At 43.3% G+C, this 22347-nt stretch overlaps 1 protein-coding gene across 1 annotated transcript in view; it reads left to right on the top strand.

The window, feature by feature from the left end:
• TRPC7 (transient receptor potential cation channel subfamily C member 7) overlaps positions 1-22347 on the top strand; it is a 142917-nt gene that overhangs the window by 68728 nt on the left and 51842 nt on the right. The window contains exons 4-5 of the mRNA XM_070374748.1: positions 8344-8508; positions 16936-17152. Coding sequence (XP_070230849.1) covers positions 8344-8508; positions 16936-17152 — 382 coding nt within the window. The remainder of the gene's footprint in view (positions 1-8343; positions 8509-16935; positions 17153-22347) is intronic.

Below are 22347 nucleotides of genomic sequence, written 5' to 3'. Positions count from 1 at the left end.
ACTCCCCTGAGCTGAGTTCCAATCCCCTCTGATTCCTTGGCTCAGCTCTTGGGCACCTCTTCCAGATGATGATGAGCTTTCTCCTGGTAAGCTCTTTCCACTCCTAGCCTGGTTACCTTTGAGAATGAAGTTTTGTTGCGGTTGACAGTGCTGTCGTCACTGTCTTCCAATCTCCTGGAACTTCTGTAGTGAAAATAACTTCAGTGGGGATGTGAATTCAGTCATCTATCGACTCATTGTGTCTCCTGGGGGCAAGCCAGCTTTCAGCCTCTTGTTCCCATGTGTCTCTTCCAGACGTGGTGACATGGCCAGAGGTGCTAGACTCTGCTGCACCACAGGGACCATGTAGGGAAGCCACTCTGGTCCTGCACATGGCACTGGTTTGCAGTCTGAACTTCTAGCTGCACACTCACTCATACCTAACACTGCCTAAATACCCAAGCAGTGAGTGCCATGAGGAGTACCATAAGAACCCTCCAGAAGGGGTCTTCTCTCTAGCAGAGGATTATACAGGCATATTACCTATGATTACAGACAGAGATCATGACTTACTTGAGAGGAGAGAAAGAGAGATTCTTACTTGAGCAGGGCAAACTTTCATGGAAGAGATGGTTACTGGGCTGGACAAAACTTGGATGTGTGGAAATGAGAAGGAAAGCACTCCAGCAAGCAGAGACACCTTGAGCAGAGCTCAGAGATGGTCGACTCTGGGAAGGCTCTGAGAACAGCTTTGCCAGAGTTTGGCCAGAAACTGGAAATGGAAAGAAAAAGAGAGGAAGAGGGAACCTCAGCTGAAAGTCAGGTTTTAAACTCTCTGACTCTCCCTTCGTTTGCTCTGTTCTTCTTTTTCCTTCTCTTTCACATGCTTCCTTTCTCCTCAGCCCAAATGCCCTCCATCTAACCCTCCATCCTTCCATCCAACCCGAACAATGCAAATGGAATGGGTGTGGGATTAGCATAGAACATCTACTGCTCTAGAGAAGAAAGTCAGAGGTCAACTGTCCTTTCCAAGAGGATGCAGCCTACCGCCACGGGGTGAACGGAAACACCTAGAACTTTGGCTGGAAAACCATATTAGCATCTCTTCGGCACACACGAAATCTGTAGGCTCACAGAGAGGCCCTTCTGCTTGGCAGATAGAATCTGACAGGGATCTGACCCAGAAAAGATGCAAGAAACTTCAGCTGAGAAAGGCAGCATAAGGTGGTTAGGAAATGTTCACACTGGAGTCAGATCTGATAGTCACAGCACCATCAGCTTTATAATGGGCATATTGAATTAAACGAGAGAATGTTCACAAGTGCTCAGCACAGGGCCTGATCCATATGAGTGCTCAGTACGTGTCTGCTTTTTATTGTTTTACTTGTGACAAAGAACTAAGACCAGGAAGGACTATATTCCAAGCCAACCAAATCAAGAGAATTCCAGAGGGAGCTTACACATGAAAGGACCCCAGGTTTTGGAATCAGACAAACATGAGTTAGAACTCCGACTACACCATTCTCCAGTTGTGGAACTGTGGGCAACCTGAACTCACCGAGCCTCAGTTCCCTAAACTGAAAGATGGGATTGATAACACACCCTCATTTGTATATGAGGGTGTAAATAACACATCCATTTGGGGAGGGTTATTGTGAAGATTACAGACAGCGTAACCAAAGTTCCTTCATATACTAGGTCCTCAATTAGTAACTGTAAAAACACTCAAGCTGTGATTTTAAAACATTTTACTGTCTAGTGCCCATGCTTCAGTTCAATTCAGTTCAGTCGCTCAGTCATGTCTGATTCTTTGCCACCCCGCGGACTGCAGCACGCCAGGCTTCCCTGTCCATCAGAAACTCCTGGAGCTTGCTCAAACTCATGTCCATCGAGTCAGTGATGTCATCCAACCATCTCATCCTCTGTCGTCATCCTTCTCCTGCCCTCAATCTTTCCCAGCATCAGGGTCTTTTCCAATGAGTCAGTTCTTCGCATCAGGTGGCCAAAGTATTGGAGTTTCAGCTTCAGCATCAGTCCTTCCCCTGATAGTGCCCATGCTTAGAGGCTCCTTGAAAGAGGTATGACTTTTGAGGCTCCCTACCCGAAGCTCCAAGCCCCACACCTTTTCCTTCTCACTCTCCACCATCATTTAGAACTATCACAGATTATCCTCCTGTAGTGGCCATTCAAGAGCTGCGTGGCTAAGTAAATAGGTTCAGTGAGCATGGTGATGGTGTTGACTCCATACTAGAATGCTCCATGATTTAAAACTTAATAAAACAATGACAACTTCTGCTTTCTTTTTTATTGTAATCAAACATACTAAGTTTCCTCAGGAATGTTTAACTCTAAAATCACCATGGTCACTCAAAACTCTGCTGCTGGGTAAACTCAGCAAAGGGAAGAGCAAAGAGAACTACTGAAAGCCCTGGACGGGGAGCAGAAGGGGTAGCAGGAACAGCAGGAACACCAATGCCCACCTTAAATCCCAAGCACCAGGCCAGGTACTGAACACCCAACACACACTTTCCTCTCTCACGGACCACAAAGCTAGAAGCAGTGAAGGGGCTTGCTCAGGGTCACACAACTAGAAAGGGTCGTATCTGGATTTGAACCAGGATCATCCAACCTCAGAGCTTGTGCACGTAACCACTCTGCTAACTGCTTGCACAGAGAACAAAGTGAAGGTTAAGTTATCTATGAAGGCAAAGCAACTAGCTGTGCCATGGATGTGGGACTCTCAATAATAGGTCTCACAAAAGGGAGAAATCCAGGAGAAAGCACATTGATGGGATGAGCATTCCGTGTTTGCTTATTCATGGAAGGCCTACTCTGGAACTGATGGTGTTCCTGCTAAGCCCTACTCCACTTACACGGTCACAGAGCCAAGAGCTCCCTGTGGACAAGGACTGCAACTGCTCTTTATTTCCAGTACTGAACACGGCAACTAGTAAGAGGTGGCAGTGGGGAGAAGTATGCTGGAATGAATGAATGAACAAATGAACCAACAAGCTAAACTAGTCAACAATCAACATTTCCATGTCTCTTCTTCCCTCCTCAATTTCTATGACCTGAGAACTTTGCCAAGACAAAAATGGGACAGAGTAACATTAGCACCATTGGATCCACTCCTATTGTCTCTTGTTGTTCAGTTGCTCAGTCTTGTCCGACTATTTGCAACCCCGTGGACTGCAGCACACCAGGCTTCCCCGTCCTATGAGATGTCCACGCCTATGAGAAGATTCAAATAGGCAGTGGCAACACAGAGTTATTCTAATTCCATTTTACTGTCCACACTAAAAAAAGCCACTTGACTAGTATAGTACCTGTCTCTCTCTGCCTGTGTAGACAGTTTCCAGGGCAGAGGGTAAAAAGATTTCTATAAGGAAAGGCTAGTGATGAGCTAAGTGAAAAATCCTGATCACAGTCACATTGGACATCAGCCTTTGATGGCTTTTCTGCAGAAAATAAAGTCATTTTCTCTATAAACACTGGATTTCATAAATTTTTTCTCTAGCTAAGTTATTCTTTGGCTTATCAAATCATGCATTGCCACATCTCATTATTCTGTAAATGAGACCTAGTGTCAGAAAGATCTGGGTTTAATGGATATGGAGATCACACAGCCTCAAAGCCTCTGAGCTCAAACGTAGCCCTTTTCCCTTACCCCTAAAAGAGGCAAATGCAAGATATAACAGTCTTTAAGGTGGCATCACTGATGCAACAGACATGAACTTGAGCAAACTTTGGGAGATGGTGAGGGGCAGGGAGGCCTGGGGTGCTGCAGTCCATGGTGGGGGCAGTGTCAGCACGGAGCTGAACAGACCTGACAGTGACCCTGACTGCCCTCGTGGAGACCAGTTCGTTTTCAGCCAATTGCCTGCATCAACTAAACTGCGCTTTCACTGGAGGATGAGGAGGGAGGCATAGGCTAGAGAAGGCGTGGCCTCACTCATCTGCCTGGCTACTCGAACCTTTCCAAAGGCAACAACACTTCAAAAGACTCCACTCAAACCACGCAGAGAACAGAATGAAAATAGGAGGGTGGAGTAGAACCGCAGCCAGAGAGGAGGAGAGCAGAGAAACAAGAGGAGGAAGGAGGGAGGAAAATGGGAAATTTCAGAAAGGAGAATCATGGGCTTGATTTTATGTATTAAATACCACTACAGCACTTACTATTTGCCAAGTACTGTCCTAAACATCGGAGAAGGCGATGGCACCCCACTCCAGTACTCTTGCCTGGAAAACCCCATGGACGGAGGAGCCTGGTGGGCTGCAGTCCATGGGGTCACTGAGGGTCGGACCGACTGAGCGACTTCACTTTCACTTTTCAGTTTCATGCATTGGAGAAGGAAATGGCAACCCACTCCAGTGATCTTGCCTAGAGAATCCCAGGGACGGCAGAGCCTGGTGGGCTGCCGTCTATGGGGTCACACAGAGTCGGACACGACTAAAGCGACTTAGCAGCATCAGCAGTCCTAAACACTTTACAAATACTGACTCACTGAATCTTCATTATTAGCCTCATTTTACAGAAAAAAGAAACCAAACATGGGAAGCGTCGACGATCTAAGATCATGTGGCCAGTGTGTGGCAGGACCTGAACTTGATCCCGGGCAGCCTTGCTCCAACCCACACACTTAAACACACCCCCGTCAGGAAAGTCTGTTGTAACAGGAATACATGGCCAAGGGTGCTAACATTCCATGAAACAGTCCGAAAAAATACTCAACAGTTAGTTAAGGAATGTTGATAGTCTTCAACTATTTATTCTTAAAATATCAGATATTTCCTTGTAAATGAATATAAAGCAGGGAAAAGAGTGAAGGGGATACTCTTCCTTCAGGCTATAAAAGAAAAATAACAATGAATGGGTCAACTGAAAGCAAATTAAGAGCCAGGATTTGGCCAATACGCCCGAGAGTCCCCATATGCCAGTACTGTATTCTCACTAAAAAGTCACCAGGGGCTGGGAGGAATAGGAAGTTTAGGTGAGATATTTACAGAAAACCAGCTCTGGGTATAAATATTATACTAAACATGAAGGCTGGTCAAACATGCAACCACAATAACTGGCTTGAGATGGACTCAAAAACCGGGAGCCACATGAATTCTAGTCCCACCCGGCCTTCAGGTCCTGTTTCCCAGTCTCCTTTACCAGTACAGGGAATTCTGTCTCAGAGCTCCCTTCTATTTCTCTTCCCAATTTAATTTCTTAGCTCCTGGCCTCAGCCTAGTTCTCTGGAACAACCCAACCCAGTCGTGGGTACGGTCTGACATATATTCTCTTGACAGGCTGCTGCACTCCACGTAAGCCTATCTTTCATATTTTCAGCTCCAGGTCATTACTCCCTGTGAGGAAGAGTATGAATCACATAGACGGGAAAGCTGAGGTGGTCAAACCAGTTCTTCCCTTGAAGAACTTTCATAACCGCGTAGCATACTCTCAATCCAGAATGACTGAGGGGCAGGAATGGCCTGGACAACCCATCCTTTGATCAATCCACCCTCTTGTGGGCCAGATGGCAAAAAAAGCTGGCCACAACTACACTGTTTTTCTGAGTTCCTGTTCTATCGTATCTAGCTGTGGGCTTTTCTTCCTCTGTTTCTCTCTGACGCTGCTTTTGAAAATTCTCCCCCTGCTCCTGCCTTTGTTCCCTGGCTGAGTGCTCTTCTGCTTAGGGTGTTCGTTGTGTCTTGACAGTGTGCTTCATGTTACTCTCATCTCCCTTGGGTTAGGAACGTTTCTCTGTGCTTCAAAAGCACAGTGGGAAAAAAATTTCTAATACACACTGAATTATTTGTCATGAGGTTGTCTTCTAAGTCCTGCTACAAATACAGAAAAGTGCCCATGTAAAGATAAATAACAATTTGGGCTTTGGCTATCAGCTACCATCAGCTTTTTGGGAGCATTATGTTATAAAGTCTGTCTACAAATAAATAGCAGGTTTGGAGCTAGGTTGCTTTATTACGGAAGAAGAAATGACACTGTGGAAATTAACAAAAGCCTAATCAGAGGAGAACAGAGTCTCAAGAAAGCCTCTCTTGTTTAAGTTGGGTCCACTGTCCTTCTCTGCAGTAGGTGAGGGCGAATGGGAATGGTTCCCACTATGTCCTCTCTCAGAATTTCTCCCCTTCCTGCACTGCTGCCCAATCTGTTATGCTGGTTTGTCTGCAGGAGGCAGCAGAAGGTGCATGGAAGGGCCCTTCCCAGATAAAGACAGACAGGCCAATGGTGGGGGTCAGGACGAGGGTCCTCCCAGAGCAGCCACAGTGCAGGGAGCCACAGAGTGAGCCAAGCAATCTCCGCTACTTCATGGTGCTGTGCGTTGCTCCTGAGCAGGGCCACGTCAGCACCCAGAGAAGGTTAACTGCTGAAAAACAAAACTGACTGCCCCTCGTGTCCGCAAGTCGACCTGTCATGGGACCGTGTTGTGACCAGGCTCTGAGAATTACCAAAACACGTGTAGGATGTTCTGTTGTTTGCTCCACTTTGTGGTGATCCAGCAAGGACACAGGAAACCATAGCATGACCTGAGGGTTCCTACCTGGGTTGAGGAGAATCTGTTGCTCTGGTTGTTGAAGGGAAAAACCACAACGGTTGCAATGAATCTAATAATGCTACCTCCCAAAAAGCCTCATTTGCAGCTAATGATTGAGTAATAGTATCACCAGGGGCTGCTGCAGGGCCAAATAAAGCTTTGATAGCATCCTCACAAATCATTTGGCCGCTACTGTGAGTTCCCAGAAACTGGAAACAAGCAGTGGTTGCCATCTGCGTTGAGAATTTTTTAAATAGCTCTATTTTTATTGTTCTTATAATGAAAAGGGAATGTTTTGCATTTCCCAGAAATTGTTGTATATGTCCAGTAAGGCAAACAGGATAAAAATTGGGACATTATGATCCACTGAAAAGTCACTCTCTTTGAAGAATGTCCAGTCTATCTGCTCTAATCTCAGCTCTAATGGCACATGGCTATCCTGATGGGGCCAAAGAGCAGGGCTGCCTAAAGCAAATACTGGCTCACCTTTGTCACAGGGAGGAAATAAGCTAAGGAGCATAATTTTCTCAACTGTATACTTTATTCCCATAAATGTTACTTAAATGTTGCCTATTGCCAGTTTCTACTGGCCAAGACAGAATCAAATGGACAAATGGCCAAGTAGCACCAAATATTTTTAGGTAAAGGATGTTTGATTGCAGCAACTCAAGTCAACCTGCTGAATCAAACAGAAAAAGGAAGATGCTGTATTTGAATCTACAGGTGTCTCGTGGACCATGTGGGCAAAGTGGAGCCAGGCCTCAGAGGGGGTAGGAGCATCTTTCTAGACAACTTCACTCTTCTTTCTTGGTCTTTAACTGGCTTGTTTTGCTGCTTAGTCCACACAGTGGAAGATAGCCACCCAGATCTCTCAAGGCCACACATTAACTCCTCAGTAAGTAAAAAGACTGCCTCTCTTGATCACAGGCTCAAATACACAGCTGAGAAAACCCAATGGATCCAGTTTAGGTCTGGGTTTTACCCTTGGTCCAACATCTGTCAAGAGGGGTAAGATCAACACAATACAAAAAGTCCACAAAAGTCCCATCTTGTAACCCGGCCACTAGGGCAAGGCAGTTCCAAGAGAAAGGAGGTGGCAGGGAGAAGCTGCTGTGTGGGGACGCAGCGTGTCAGGGATCCAGCATGCCACAGCACGCGACATGGACCCAAGCCCAACTCCACTGAAATCCAGGGAGGGAACGCTGAGGAGGGTGAGCGTGTCGTCCGGAAACACACAAGGTTAGGAAATGAGAGAGCAACTCTTCTACAGTATCTCATGCAATCTTACAGAACAATGTGACAGACTCTGTTTTGCAGAGGACAGTATTGAAGCTCAGAGAGGTTAAGTAGCTGGCCCAAAGCCACCTGGCTAGTAAATGGTAGAAGCAAAATTCAAACTCATATTGACTCTAAAACCCTACTCAGGCTCCATCTATTCCAACATGTTGACTCCCATATGAATTCTGCCCAGAGATAAGTCTCCTGGGATTAGAGACAAGCATTTGCCCAGAAAGCTGGCTACTGTTTTCTGTTTACTGTTTACTGTTTTCTGTGCCTGAGACTTCTCAGGGACCTCGGTTTGCCAAGCCCTGATGCAGCCAGCCCTGTGAGAGCTCTGGCCACAGCACAAAGGCCCCAGCATCCCCAAGTCCGAGGGGCCCAGCAGGTACCTGACCAGCTGCTCCCTCTCTAGCACGCAGGCCACCCCCGCCCCAGGGGAACATGTCAGCCCTGAGCTACTCAGAGGCCATGTACTGTTCAAGTGCTACCGATGCCATTTTCCTGTTTGCGTTTTCTTTTTGTTTTTGTTTTGTTTTTACAGTTCGTTGCTCATCCTAACTGTCAACAGCAATTGCTTACCATGTGGTATGAAAATCTCTCAGGCTTACGTCAACAGTCTATCGCTGTGAAATTCCTGGCTGTCTTTGGAGTCTCCCTAGGCCTCCCTTTTCTCGCCATAGCCTATTGGATTGCTCCGTGCAGCAAGGTACAGACTGCTTAAGGTGCATGTCTTTGCGGTTATTTCTTCTCTCTACTTAGCATAACGTGAAGTCCATTTTGTCCAAATATGCAGCTCATCATTTCCCACATTTGAAGAAAATAGCCCTGAGATACCTAACGAAAGTAGAAAACCACTTAAGAGGGAAAATGTTAAGGTTTGCTTTTTAAAATCATTTTCTTAAAAGCCAGAAGAGTGATAACATGGAAACTTTTATATACATGAGGCATAATCTGATCAATAACAGAATAGAGGGGGAATAAAGGCACTTTTCCTTTTCTAATTATGCAGTGTCCTAAACACACCCTAAAAACCCATAGTAATAATAATTATAATAATGATGACAGGAATTAGTTCCATGGGGAATTTGATAAGCTAATGCAGTCAATAGTGTCATCAATGAATGGATCCTCTTGTCGGATCCACCAAGAGAAAACTTACACCAGGACGATGGGCCAGAGACTTCAGGTCTGCTAATGAGGCTGTCTAGCCAGGCGGACAATGAACTGACTGCCTTCAAGTAGGAGGGCTATCAGAGCATGGACAGCCAGTGCTTAGTGAGTACTTTCTCTTTGCTAAGCCCCATTCATGGAACACCTCATTTCACACTCTCAATTAGGATGCATACACTTTACAAGCAGATTCAGGAAAGAGAAATGACTAGTTGCTAAGAATCAGAGGCTTCTCATATTGGGGCACTGCAGATCCACCTCAACATCTTCCTTGTTTCCCAGCTTCCTTGTCTGGGTTCTGGCCCACATGGGCAGCTAATTAGGTCATGAGAAGAAAAACAGCCAAAGAAAAATGGAGGGGAGCTGGAAAGGCGCCATGCTGGGTTCTTTGCTTCAGAAAGGGGGCTGTCTGGTTCCTGCCTGGAACGGAAGAAGTGAGATCTGCAGGTTCCAAGCTGCCACACCTCCTGTTCCACCATCCCTACAGCCCTTCTGATTCAAAGCCACAGAAGGCACCAGTGGTCACTCCAGCTTCAGGCAAGAGCAAGTGCCTATTAAGACTAATTGTGCAGAAATTCTGAAATATGTTTCGTGGGTTACATGGTCATCAGAGGTTCCAAAGCTGCATTTACTCAGTGATTTATTACAAAAAGAACTAAGCTTAGGTAATCAACATTCAGTAGAAATATGACTACAGGGAGATTAGTTCCATGGGGAATTTGGTCAGCTAATGCAGTTAATAAAAGTGTCATCGGTGAATGGATCCTCTTGTCAGCTCCACCGTGAGAAAATTCATGCCAGGAAGATGGGCTTCACATCTGCTAATGAGATGTGATAAATAAAAAGGGGGGCAATGGAGTGACTGCCTTGGAGTAGGAGGGGTATCAGAGAATGTAATCAGGACTCAGACTCCTTCTCCTGTAGAATAGTATCAAAAATAAAAGTCCTCATACTGATTATTTGTGGTGTCCAATCTTATATCTATTGAGGATTTTGTTTCTATGCCTGCACCTCTACCATGGCACAGATTTGCCATTGCCTTCTCCGATTTGCTAAACCAGTATTCCCCAAATGATACATATGGATGGGAAAACAATCTTTTCTGTCCTTTATCATGAGCTGGAAAAAGCACAGTGAATGAAAAAAGACTAGCCAGATTTAAAACTGGATCAGCGCTGGTCACTGATTTTAGGCACTTGTATTCATATTGGTATCATCTAGTCTGTACTGCAAGTTAGATCACTGCCTTCATCCAGAGACGGATGGGGACTTTGCCTTTATAAGCCCCCAACTAATTCTAGAACATCAGTCATTAAAATTATAGCCAAACACTGCCTACCCTGACTTTTGTCATTAAACTACATGTGACAGTTTGCCTCAACCGACCTGAGGAAACATTCAGAAAGGATGATCTGCCAGCTGATGACTACATTTTTTACATTTTCAGTAGATCTGAGAAGTCAATATTATGCAGATGTGATGCCAAAAAAAGGGGAGGATGGTGGAAGTGGGAGAAATCCTGGACTTTCTGTGGACCCAGTAACCCAGTAAATTCAAGGGACAGATGTCACTATAGAACACAGGGGTTCTATGGTAGTCCTCTGGAATATTTTAGAAGTAATGATTACAGCAAAGTTTGGCCCCATGGCTGGAGCTTCCTCTCCTCTGTTCAAATACTTGTCTGATCGACATTTTGTGTTCCTGAAATGTCCAACAAGACAAAGAACAAAAACAGCACTTGAGATAAACATGAGGTTGCCATTAAGCCACTTGTGGTTTCTTTGCACTTTCTGGGCTCCAATTCTGAGCTCAGTGCAGTGGAGGGTGTGTTCATAGCTAAGTGACAAGCATTATTGCACAGCATGAGATAATTTTTTGTGGCAATGCTCATTCCAAGGAAAGATTCCTCATTAAAGAACTTGTCAAACTCACTCCGAGGCAGCCAAAGGACAGATAAAACAGTCAAGATATTTTAGTCTTTTCTTTCACCATTTAGAAAGAAGTCTTTCCAAGTTTGGCAGAGATATTAGATTTTTGAGGATTACAGAGAAGTCGCATCTTCTGTGTAGAGAAACCAGTCCTCTCTAAAGGCCCCTGGTCCCCAAGAGGAGTGGCCCGGTGGGGAACTCTGTTAAGGTGCTGGTGTCTCTCCACCCACGGGTTGTGCCTTTATATCTGTCCAGTAATTCTATAGAAAAGCCAGTCATTCTAGCAATTCCATGTGCTAAGAGCTTTACTATACTTCCCTCAAAGAAATTAGACTTTTGATGCTTTTATAAATGTATTCATAAAATGTCACTGCTAAACCTCATCAATCTGCTAATGTCCGTCCATGTCTAGCAAATGTTGAGATTTCTGTTTCCAACTTAATGGTGCATTTACCTCCTAATAGTTGCTGTCCAAATTTAACAACTATCAGGGACCAAAATTTCTGAGCCTGCCAGAATAACCTCATCATATCTTTCCTATTGAATTCCCAAGGCTGTCCATTATATTTTTAAGTTTCTGAGGGTCCCTAAAAGATAGCTGAATAAGGAGATGATATAGGTGAAGAGTGTCAACAGGAGTTGAGCTTCCTAACACGGAGACTAAAGAGGGTAACCAAGTCATAGACACGTACATATGGTAATAACTACAGGTCTGGAACACGGCACTGGTTTGTCAGGGTCAATAAAGAGAATAGTGATTTTTCATCGTTTCACCACTGAAGGGTCGGTGAGTTCTCGTTCACATGGATGCTCTCAGGTAAATCTCTTCCCAGAGAGCTCTTTATCCTCTAAGCAAGGATAAAGCTCTTTTGCCATGCCAAAGAGCTTGTATGACTGATTGCACTGTTTTCCATCCTTTGATTTCCCATTCTGATGCATAATTTAGGTTGTCTGTCTATTAAAATCTGAGAGCTGAGAAAATAACCATCATCCTCAAGGGCTCAAAATACCTCTCAGCAGCAGGTAGATGGGAGAAGTCGGCATCAAGAGTGCTGAGGAACTGCACAAGTTCTAGTTATACAAGTACAAGAGGGGAAGCTGTCTACCTCTGTTACCTGTTAACCCTTGTGGTCCAGCTGTCCTTATAAATTAGTACACAGACTTGGAAAGCGAGAGCTGTAAACAACTTTAGACTCCTACCTGATGTCTTTGCACTGTGCAGTGTAACAGTTCATAACTCTTGCATGTAGAAATATCAAAATGTTAGTCATTTCCCTAAACCTCCTTTAGCCTCATCCCAACAAAATCATCTCGTTAGAAAGGAACGAGAGACTACAGCTTTTGAAGGCCCAGCCTTGACAAAGCTGCAATGTTGTCCAGAGACAAGACAGAGAGAGGACAGTGCCTCCACAGGTCTTTGTATCCTCCTCATCTGTAGCTACCAGAGAGCCGAAAATGAAGTGAAAGGCGCTTAGTTGCGTCTGACTCTTTGCGACCCCATTGACTAATACAGTCCATGGAATTCTGCAGGCCAGAATACTGGAGTGACACACGATTAAATAAAAATCCTAAGGCAATGTTTAAAGCATTGCCACAGAGGGGAAATCTGTGCCAGGAAATAGAGCATTTTCTGCTCTTCTGTTCCAATAGCTGCTGCCCTCAAATCCAGACAGAGGGTCCATCACATGTCTCCCTGCTGGGAGAGGACTTACGAGTGCCAGACGGCTGACCACCTCGTCCTTAGCCAAGTCTGAGCCCTGCAAAATTCTCTCCCCATCTCTCCACCCATTTCCTACCAGGGTTTTTCTTGTTTCTGTCTCCACTAGAAAGCCAGCCACTTTGAAGGGAAGACCCAACTCTTACAGCTTGTTTTAGCTCCATCACCTGCAGTGTCCATCATCAACTTGTCCATAGATAGTTCCCCAAAGGGCTCATAACATAAATACATAAGGACGCTATAGAGGTCTCCCTTTGTGAATCCTTGCACACAAGCTTTTCAAGAGTCAGTTGATTTTTTTTTTCCCTTGGTCTTTTTTTTTAGTCAGTCGATTTTAAGTTCCCCCTTAGGAGAACTGCCTGAGGCTCTCCAGTGCCACGTACTATAGTATTTCCTATAGGTCAGCAGCTATGCTGCACTGCACATGTTAAATAATTCATTCCCAACATCAACTGTATGCGATAAGTACTATTTTATCCCCATCTTACAGGCGCCTTCACTGAGACACAAAGGGATTAAGAAACTTGCCAAAAACCACAGAGCTGTGATTTAAATCCAGGGTCTCTGCTGCAGAGACTGTCCATGTCCACACACACACACCCCAGCATTCCCAATCACCCAGTCACATTGGCAGCATTACAGCCTTCAGTGCTGGATGGAAAGGTCTTAGCTGCTGACTACTGACCTTGGAATGAATCTGATTCAGAGCTTTATAGTTAGCAGGGCTTCTCTAGAAGGGAAGAGTCAAAATCAACATGTGATTTTCACTACTCATTCCTCTTCTTTCCGGAGAAGCCCTACCTTTATAACCCACTATTACTCAGCACCTCTTCAGCCCCCAGGACAAAGAGTAGAATCACATGGTAATGTGAAAACACGATGATCAGAGACACCATGTGCTGAGTGAACATATACTCCCCACTTCAAAGAAAGAAGATTCCTGAGCCCTGGGTTAGAGATTTTTAAAAAGAATTTTTGAGGGAGCATTCTGAGTAATCTGCCACGAATTTAGTCAAGGTCATTGAAAAATTTGAGAACTACTCCAGCCTTGTATGTTTCTTTTGGAAAACGCTTGATCCAAAGCCTGCCTCAGCTGATTCAGCTTTGCACAGCTTGGACACTAAGCCCTTGCTTGTGGCCACTGGCAGCAGGCAGCGAGTGAGGGTGGCATCTGATGAGAAAGACTGGGGGTTCTGAGTGAGGAGAGATGCTGGCAACAGTCTCTGCATGCTGTCCTGCAGTCATGGCCTGTCTCGTGGGCTTGTGGCTGCAAGGTCTCCATTAACTGCTCCCACTTGTGGGCTAAGAGCCCAGTGCCACTGAACACAGAGGGGTGTCGACAGGTAAAAGCAGGTGCCCACCCTGAGGGCTGGAGAATGAAGTTCACTTGGAGCTAATTCGGGAGAACTACTCAGTTATTCTCATATTCATCTGTTTCCCAAAGTAAAAGAATTGCACCCAGAAAGTCTGGGGTGAGCCAGAGACTTAGGGCTGCAAGCTTGGGTTTCCTGATATGTTTTCAACTCGTCAGGGCCAAGTAATGATGCAGATGCCTGAGCCCCCATCTCAGACTCACCAGCTGTGCCCTTCTAGCAGAGCACATCAAGGCCTATGTCTTCTGAAGCTCTTCCACCTCTTTTTACACCTAACACTGCTACCTGACCCAGATTTAATGACTCCACAACTAAGAGCAGCAGGTATATATTGGTTAACTTTTCTCCTTTATTTTGGTTCACCTGGTGGCCTTGTGAAAGGAGCAAATTTTCCCCAAGCATAATTTGCTTCAAAAAATTGAGACAAATAGGAAATGTCACCAAAAAAAGACAAAGGAAATCACTGAAATGATTTGATCTCATCTGACCTTTATAATGTTTACCTGCTAAAAAGATGCTTTCAAGACCAGAAGAAAAATAGGAAAAATGCATCAATTACTAACCTCGCTTTTCCTCCCTATGGCTTAAATCAAGGGGGACTGAGTTCAGGGTAACCTTCCACAACTCTGAAGGGCCTTATCAGGGATTTTCCTTATGGTCTGCAATAAGTACAGTAACTCTGACAGGTGCATTTTCTGCCAGAAGACAACTATTTGAGTGAGGGGACAAAGAAAACATTAAATTTCTCAAAGCAGCTCCTGTGGGGAATCCCAGGGCCAGCAAGGGTGCACCTGCGTGGCAGATCCCTGCAGTCAGGTACCTGCCTCGATGAGAAGACGGAGAGATGTCCCCATGTCCTCATCCAGGTAGTCACCGGGAGATGTTACTTAGAGCCCAGTGATTAAGGAGTAGGGAAACTTGGCTGTCAATCCTTTTAACAGCTGTGTCTGTCTCCATCTTCCCCACCTTTGTCTGGCATCTCTGGGACCCTGCTGGGACATGCAGACCTGGTGTCCCTTGCCCTCTCAACCCTTCCTCTCCCCACTCTGCAGTCATTCTCCCACTTCCCTCCCCTCTCTCCACTACCCCAGCCAGGGCACAGTGACAGGAAACCATGCAGTGACTATGTAAGAATGTCTCCTGTCTACAGCAAATTATCCCAGCTTGTTGGCTGGGAAATGGGCTCCAAAATGCCAACTCAGTCAGATAAAATGCTGAAAAACTCAAAGTAGGTTTATGACATCACATTCATAAGTCAACATGAAACATGGTTAAATTCCATTTTTTTTCCCCACTGAATTTATATGAGGTATTTTATTTGTCCTTATATTTAGTCTCTGCATCCTGAATTTAGTACATCTACCTATGGCTAAAAATTATCTACAGTCTGTACTTTGTTAATAACAAGGTTAAACTTCATAGAGAAATGTCATACGTAGGACGTTTGAGGGCCTCATGGTTTTCAGGTAAACCTCTCTGTCCACTTCTGAAGTTATTCTAGTGCCATCTGACAATCTGATAAGACAGGTGACTCCAAACAAGTCCTTTCCAGCACAAGTAGGGATTTCCAATGTTCAGACTTAAAATGCAATTTTTAAAAAATGATTTTTTAAAAAAACTATAATTTTTAATTTCAACAGATGGGTTCTATGGCATTAGAATGTTACAGTAATAACTAGCACTGTTAAAGTAGATGATTATCACACTGAAGTATATTGAAAAACACTATCAAGCCATCTGACTTATAAATGTTATGCTGAATATAGTCATGATTAGGGAAGTTTCACCAGGAGAAACCCTATAGTTGATCTTCTGCTGAACCAATACTCGATATGCTGGCTGACATTTCACTCTGGGACTCCTGAATAAAGCAGAACATGAACATTAATTGGTCACCGACTGTAAATGAACATTCGCCCTGGAGAAGGAACTGTGTTCCAGAAAAGGTCCTCCTCTTTGCTCTTATTAGTACACCTGGCTGAGGGGTCAGATTAGGTGAGGGTGACAGCGGTGACCTGGAAGAGACCCAAGTGAATTAATTCACAAGAGTTACCAAAGACCCCTTAGGCAGCCCTCGAGTTACATCTCAGAGACCCAAGTGGCCTTTGCATGGCAAGCCACGGATAAGAAGATGTGACCAACACCTGCTCCCTAACAGGCATCTTTTGGAGCACTTCGGGTTCACATGGAACTGCACAAATGAATCACGTTCTCGGCCACAAAGAAAAGCCCAGTAAGTTTTAGAGTAGTATAATAGAGGCTAGGATCTGAACATACTGCGATAAAATTAGGAGTTTTTAAAGCAAGGGGGGAGAGTCCTGTGTATCTAAAACCTAAATAACCTCTGACTTAAAATGAAATCAAAAGGGAAACTATAAAATATTTATAATTGAGTATCAAGGGAAATGCTACAAGTCAAAATATATAGAACATGGCTAAAGCAGAACCTAGTGCAAACTGTACAGCTTTAAATAAATTTACCAGGATAGAATAAATGCTGAAAACAAATCATCTCACCTAAAATCCAAGAAAATAGACCAAAGAACAACAGAGCATATCCAAAGTGTAATTTTTTAAAGAAAAATTCTGAACTCTATTGAAACTGATTTTTTTTTCTAGATTTAAAAGCATAAAATTCTTATCCATGTGGCCGTGGGTAGCTGTGCAGCCAGACTGTAACATGATGTTACATCAGTGTGTGTCGCTCCTTTCTCTTACCACTCCCACTGAATTTTCTAAACAGGAAAAATTAAAGTCATTAGAAAATGGATTCAGTCAAGCAGCCTCTCACATAAAAACTCTAGAAAATGTCTGGGTTTGGTGAGCAGCTTCTGTCCAAAATGAAGAATTCTCTGGTTCAACTTTCAGCAAACGCCTTTTAAAGAGAGCCCTGCACCTGCCTGAAGCTGCCAGATTAACGTGTCTTATACACATTTTGTTTCCAGCTAGGACGAACACTGAGGAGCCCTTTCATGAAATTTGTAGCCCATGCAGTTTCTTTCACCATCTTCTTGGGATTGTTGGTTGTGAACGCATCAGACCGCTTTGAAGGCGTGAAAACCCTGCCCAACGAAACCTTCACAGACTATCCAAAACAGATCTTCAGAGTGAAAACTACACAATTCTCCTGGACAGAAATGCTCATCATGAAGTGGGTCTTGGGTAAGCAAGTCACTCTGTCTTTTATTCTCTCCTCCTCTAGTTATTTTAGGCCCTTATTAAACTCTGACTTCAGAAGCTCTTCTTCTCTTGAATGCACTCTTGACAGACAAAATGGTGAGGAGATGACCAGCACAGAAGTCAAAGTCAACCTCTGTCTGTGCTGGTATAAAAGGTGCACAGACCTGCAATATAAATCCCAATTTTGAAAGGGTTTGTTTGGGGGGAATTCATTCCATACTTTTTATTATATGTGTATTGAAAGTGACTATAAAGTGTCTGTGTGGGGGGGGGGGACATGTGGTCTTACTCATTTAAATATAGTCTACTAGAAGCCTAGCAGCTCAGATGGTAAAGAATCCGCCTGCAATGCAGGAGACCTGGGTTCATTCCCTGAGTCAGGATGATCCCCTAGAGAAGGGAATGGCTACCCATTCCAGTATTCTTGCCTGGAGAATTCCACGGACAGAGGAGCCTGCTGGATTACAGTCCATGGGGTCCCAAAGAGTCAGGCATGACTGAGCAACTAACACTAGTAGCCTTAGGAAAAAAGTATAAGAGTGAAAGTTTAAAAGATATTTTTTGTTACCACTGAATACTGATACATAGTAAATTACCAATAACAAAAATCTAAAAAGTTAGGGGACTAACATATTCTCATTATCTGTGCTAATGAACATAATGAAGCTGTGAAATTCCTCTTTGTGGTGATATTTTGTGCTGCCAAGGTCCGCCACTAGAATTGCCAAGGAAATTATTCCCAGGTATCTCAATGACTAGCCAAGACAGGGTATCTCCTTTTCCATAACTCACAAGAACTATTACTAGTAGAAATAAGCAAGATAAAATAAAACAGACAATGGCTAAAACTGTACATGGTCAAATGTGTTACAGATTTTTCTAACACTGAATTGATTGGTAAAAAAAAATCAGACTTTGTAAGAAACAATGAAAAATTGCAAAAGTTACAACCAGTGATATTGTATATAACCAAAACTTGATCAATAAACTATAAGATTTACATCAAAACGATTTGAATTTGATAAGAATGTTTTGAGTAAAACTAAACCGAAAAAAGACAAAAAATTTATGCAGTATCAATATTTGATCAATTAATTAAACTGTCCTAATGATATTCACCACCACCCACCACCCCACCCACCCCTAATTGCCTTTCTTAACAACAATTCAGTATCGGCATAGCATTCGTCATGTTTATGTTCACAAACATTGAGTCAAAACATATTCAGGGTCAAAGTGTCTGCACTACCAATCAACAAATTCACAGAAGAACGAATACTTGAAAAGACAGCCTAACACCTGCCCTGCACTAATTACATGACTGCACAGTGCCACAGGTTCAACCTTTCTGGCCTAAGAGCACAAGAGTTGAACCACTGAAGAAGATCCCATAGACCCCCAAGCTGGGAACAACTTGGAATACGGCCTTTAAGCTGCATCTCTCAGTCATAACAAGGTAATGATGAGAAGAATGGTTTGACCCAAAGGGCAAAAGCAGGAAAGCATGCCATGCTTCCCAGGAGCTTTTAATCAACCGGCAAGTCTGCAACCAAAGGCTCACTTGGTGGACTTGCCGGCACTCAAGTTGCAAAGGAACAGTAAAGCCTGTTGTAGAGTGAGTTCTGTGGCCCTTCCACTGTTCAGAGTCTATCCTCATTCTCCCTAGCGTAACGCCCCCACCTCCAATTTAACTAAATTAAGCACTTTAACACTAGGTACTTTGCAATGGTCTGAATGTTCGTGTCTCCCCAAATTCATATGTTAAGACCCTAATTCCAATGTGATGGTATTAGAAGTAGGGCCTCTGGGAGGTGCTTAGGTCATGAGCGTGGAGCCCTCATAAATAGGATTAGTGTCCTTTAAAAGAGACCCCAGAGTGTGCTCTTACCCTCACTCTGCCACATGAGGATACAGCAAGCAATCTGCAATCTGAAACATTCTGGCACCACGATCTTGGACTTACAGCCTCCAGAACTATGAGAAGGAAATTTCTGTTCATAAGACACTCAGTCTGTGCAGCTTTGTTATAGCAACTCAAATTAAAACATCGTTTTCTTTTTAAAAAAAAAAAAAAAAAAAAAAAAAACCTCATATGTTGGGTTTATGAATAAAACAAAGGATTTACAGCACCACTCACTCACTCACCTCATAACCCCACCTGGACAGCAGGTATAAGACTAACGAGTGCAAGCATATTCCCCCTTAAATGGGTATCCTATCATATGTTACAGTGATTCTCCTACTAGGTCATGATGTCGTCCTGATTCCATATTTCTCTTCCTGGGTGTCAGGGCATTATCACAATAAGAGAGAAGTATCTCTAGCTACAGAGGTCCCAGCTTCCAGCTTCTACCCATCAAAGCAAAGCTGAATTTTCAAGACTGTTACGTCATTAGTATTATGAAGGGGAAGGCTTATTTTTCATTGACCTACTTCCTGTTACATTTGAGACAAAAGAAAGATTCTAACTACTTTTTCTTACTAGATTATATTTTTCAAACTTTTATTGTAAATAATTTTAAGAATTGGAAATATCAAGAGAAGATTATAATGAACCCTTTGGGCCAATCTCTCATCTTCAACAATTAGTAAATCAACACTAATCTTTGTTTCATCTTACTTCCCTTCTCCCAACCCTGTAAAATTTTGAGTCGAATCCTAGGTATCATAAAATTTCATTTACAAACATTTTGTGTGAATCCTAAAAGAAAATTTCTCTTTTACTTTTTTCCAGTCTTTATGTGCTGCAAGTTCACTGACATTTTTTCCGAATCATCTGTGATTTTGATTTTCAACCAATGAATTTTTCATTTCAAATATTGTATTTTTCAACCCTTTAAGTTCCACTTGGTTCCCTCTTATAACTTTCATTTCCCTTTTTGTGGTATTTATATTTTACTTTAAATCCTTGAACATAATGTATGTATTTATAGTAAGAACTGTTATAAAGTCCTAATTTCATCATTTCTATTGTTTTTGGGTTACTGACTAAACTTTCTCCAGACATGGATCATTTTTTCCTATATCTTAGTGAGTTAGTAATTTCTGATTGAATGATTGACACATCACATGCAATATTGTTCAGCATCTAGATTTTATTGTCTTCAAAGAGATACTTTGTTTTATTCTGACAGGTTGTTAAATTCTTACAGATGAGTTTGGTCCTTTTCAGACTTTCACAGAGTGGACCTGGAGAAGCTTTACAATAGGATTGATTATCCTTGTACTAGAGACACACATCTGGGGTCACTACTAAATGGCCTCAGTAATCAACAAAGGCTCTCAAGTCTGGAGGGTCAGAACTCAAACATGTCTCCACTCTGGGTGAACAGTTTCTGAGCCTTAGAAATGATTCAGCTTACATCTCTCTGGCTGTTGTTTATAGTGTTTTACTCAATGCATTCGTGACTTAATATTATGGGAACATTCAAAAGGATTTTACTTATGTAATTTACTTATGTAAATTTCTGGACTAGTTTTGTGTTTGGTTTTGTGTTTTTGGTTATGCATAGTACCTTTCTCTCTGGAACCCTGCCATATAACATCTAACCACTTTAACCTTCCTGAACTCCAATCTCTGTCTCTTCAATTCATTGGGACTGCTTCTATGCTTCTAGGATCCCTCTCTACACCCTGCACATTGAAATGTGCCTCCGATAAAAAAAATACAGGGCTATCATGTGACTTATCTTGCTTGTTTCTCTTCACCAAGGATCACAGTGCTGTGCTATTTCCAACATCTGAAAATAGTTTCTTTTTTTCCCCAGTTTACTGCTTCACCATGACAGATAATAGAAATCGGGTTTCTTTTTCTAAAACTGAACTATAAACATAAAAGAAAATGAATAATCCATTTTCAAATACCCAGTCAGTATTCAAATGTCTTTGAGAAGATAAATTGAATAAATACCTGCCTAGCTTCCTTTCTCTCCTCCTTCAGGCCTCTGTTCACATTTTATCTTATCAGAGGAGTTGAGCTGGTAAGAGGAAGCTCTCTCACCTACCCTCTTTGATGAGATGAAATATGAACAGAGACCTGAAGGAAGAGACAAAGCAGGCTCTGCAGGCATCTGGGTGAAAAGCATCCAGAAAGACAGTTCAGTATGTGTTGACGGCTTGGATTCAGCAGCAAGCGGGCGGAGTCTGAGCAACAGCAAAGAAACCAGTATGGCTGCAAAAGAATAAATAAGGGAGAGATGGCAGAGGAGAGGGCACAAGGCCAGGCAGGGCCAATCACGCAAGGCCATGGAGGCCGTGGTACAGAGCTGAGAGGACCAGAAATGGCTGGGTAGTTCTGACCACAGAAGTGACGTCCCACAACTTCATTTTCTAGTGGATTGCAGGCTGCTGGGTAGAGAACAGATGACTCTGGGACAAGAGCAGAAACAGGGAAACCAGTTAGGAGGCCACTACAGTAATTCAGATGGAAAATGGCTGATTTTGAGGAGGTAGTAGAGTACGTTATATTTTGCAGGTAAAATCAATCATAGTAATTGCTACTGGATTGTCTGTGGAGTGTAAGAGAAAGAAGGTGGTCAAGGAAAATTCCAAGTGTTTTAGTTCAAAAGGCATAACAGAGATTTCCTCGAAGGCAGAAACTGCAGCCATGAAATTAAAAGACTCTTGCTCCTTGGAAGAAAAGCTATGACAAATCAAGACAGCGTATTAAAAAGCAGAGACGTCACTTTCCTGACAAAGGTCTGGCAAGTCAAAGCTATGATTTTTCCAGTAGTCATGTAAGGATGTGAGAGTTGGAAGAATTGATGATCTCAAACTATGGTGCTGCATAAGACTCTTGAGAGTCCCTAGGACCGCAAGGAGATCAAACCAGTCAATCCTAAAGGAAATCAATCCTGAATATTCATTGGAAGGACTGATGCTGAGGTTGAAGTCCCCATACTTTGGTCACCTGATGCAAAGAGTCGACTCACTGGAAAAGAACCTGATGCTGGGAAAGACTGAGGGCAAGAGGAAAAGAGTGTGACAGAGGATGAGATGGTTGGATGGGATCTCAACTCAATGGACATGAGTTTGAGCAAACTCTGGGAGACAGTGAAGGACAGGAAAGCTGGCATGCTGCAGTCCATGGGGTCGCAAAGAGTCAGACACAACTGAGTGGCTGAACAACAACAAAGGCAGGAAAGACCAGGGAAGGAGCAGTTTGAAGAGAGACATGG

Source organism: Bos mutus, chromosome 7, assembly GCF_027580195.1.
Source record: "Bos mutus isolate GX-2022 chromosome 7, NWIPB_WYAK_1.1, whole genome shotgun sequence".
NCBI classification, from domain to species: Eukaryota; Metazoa; Chordata; class Mammalia; order Artiodactyla; family Bovidae; genus Bos; species Bos mutus.
Note: the sequence above shows the minus strand (reverse complement) of the source record. Positions and strands in the feature narration are given on the sequence as shown.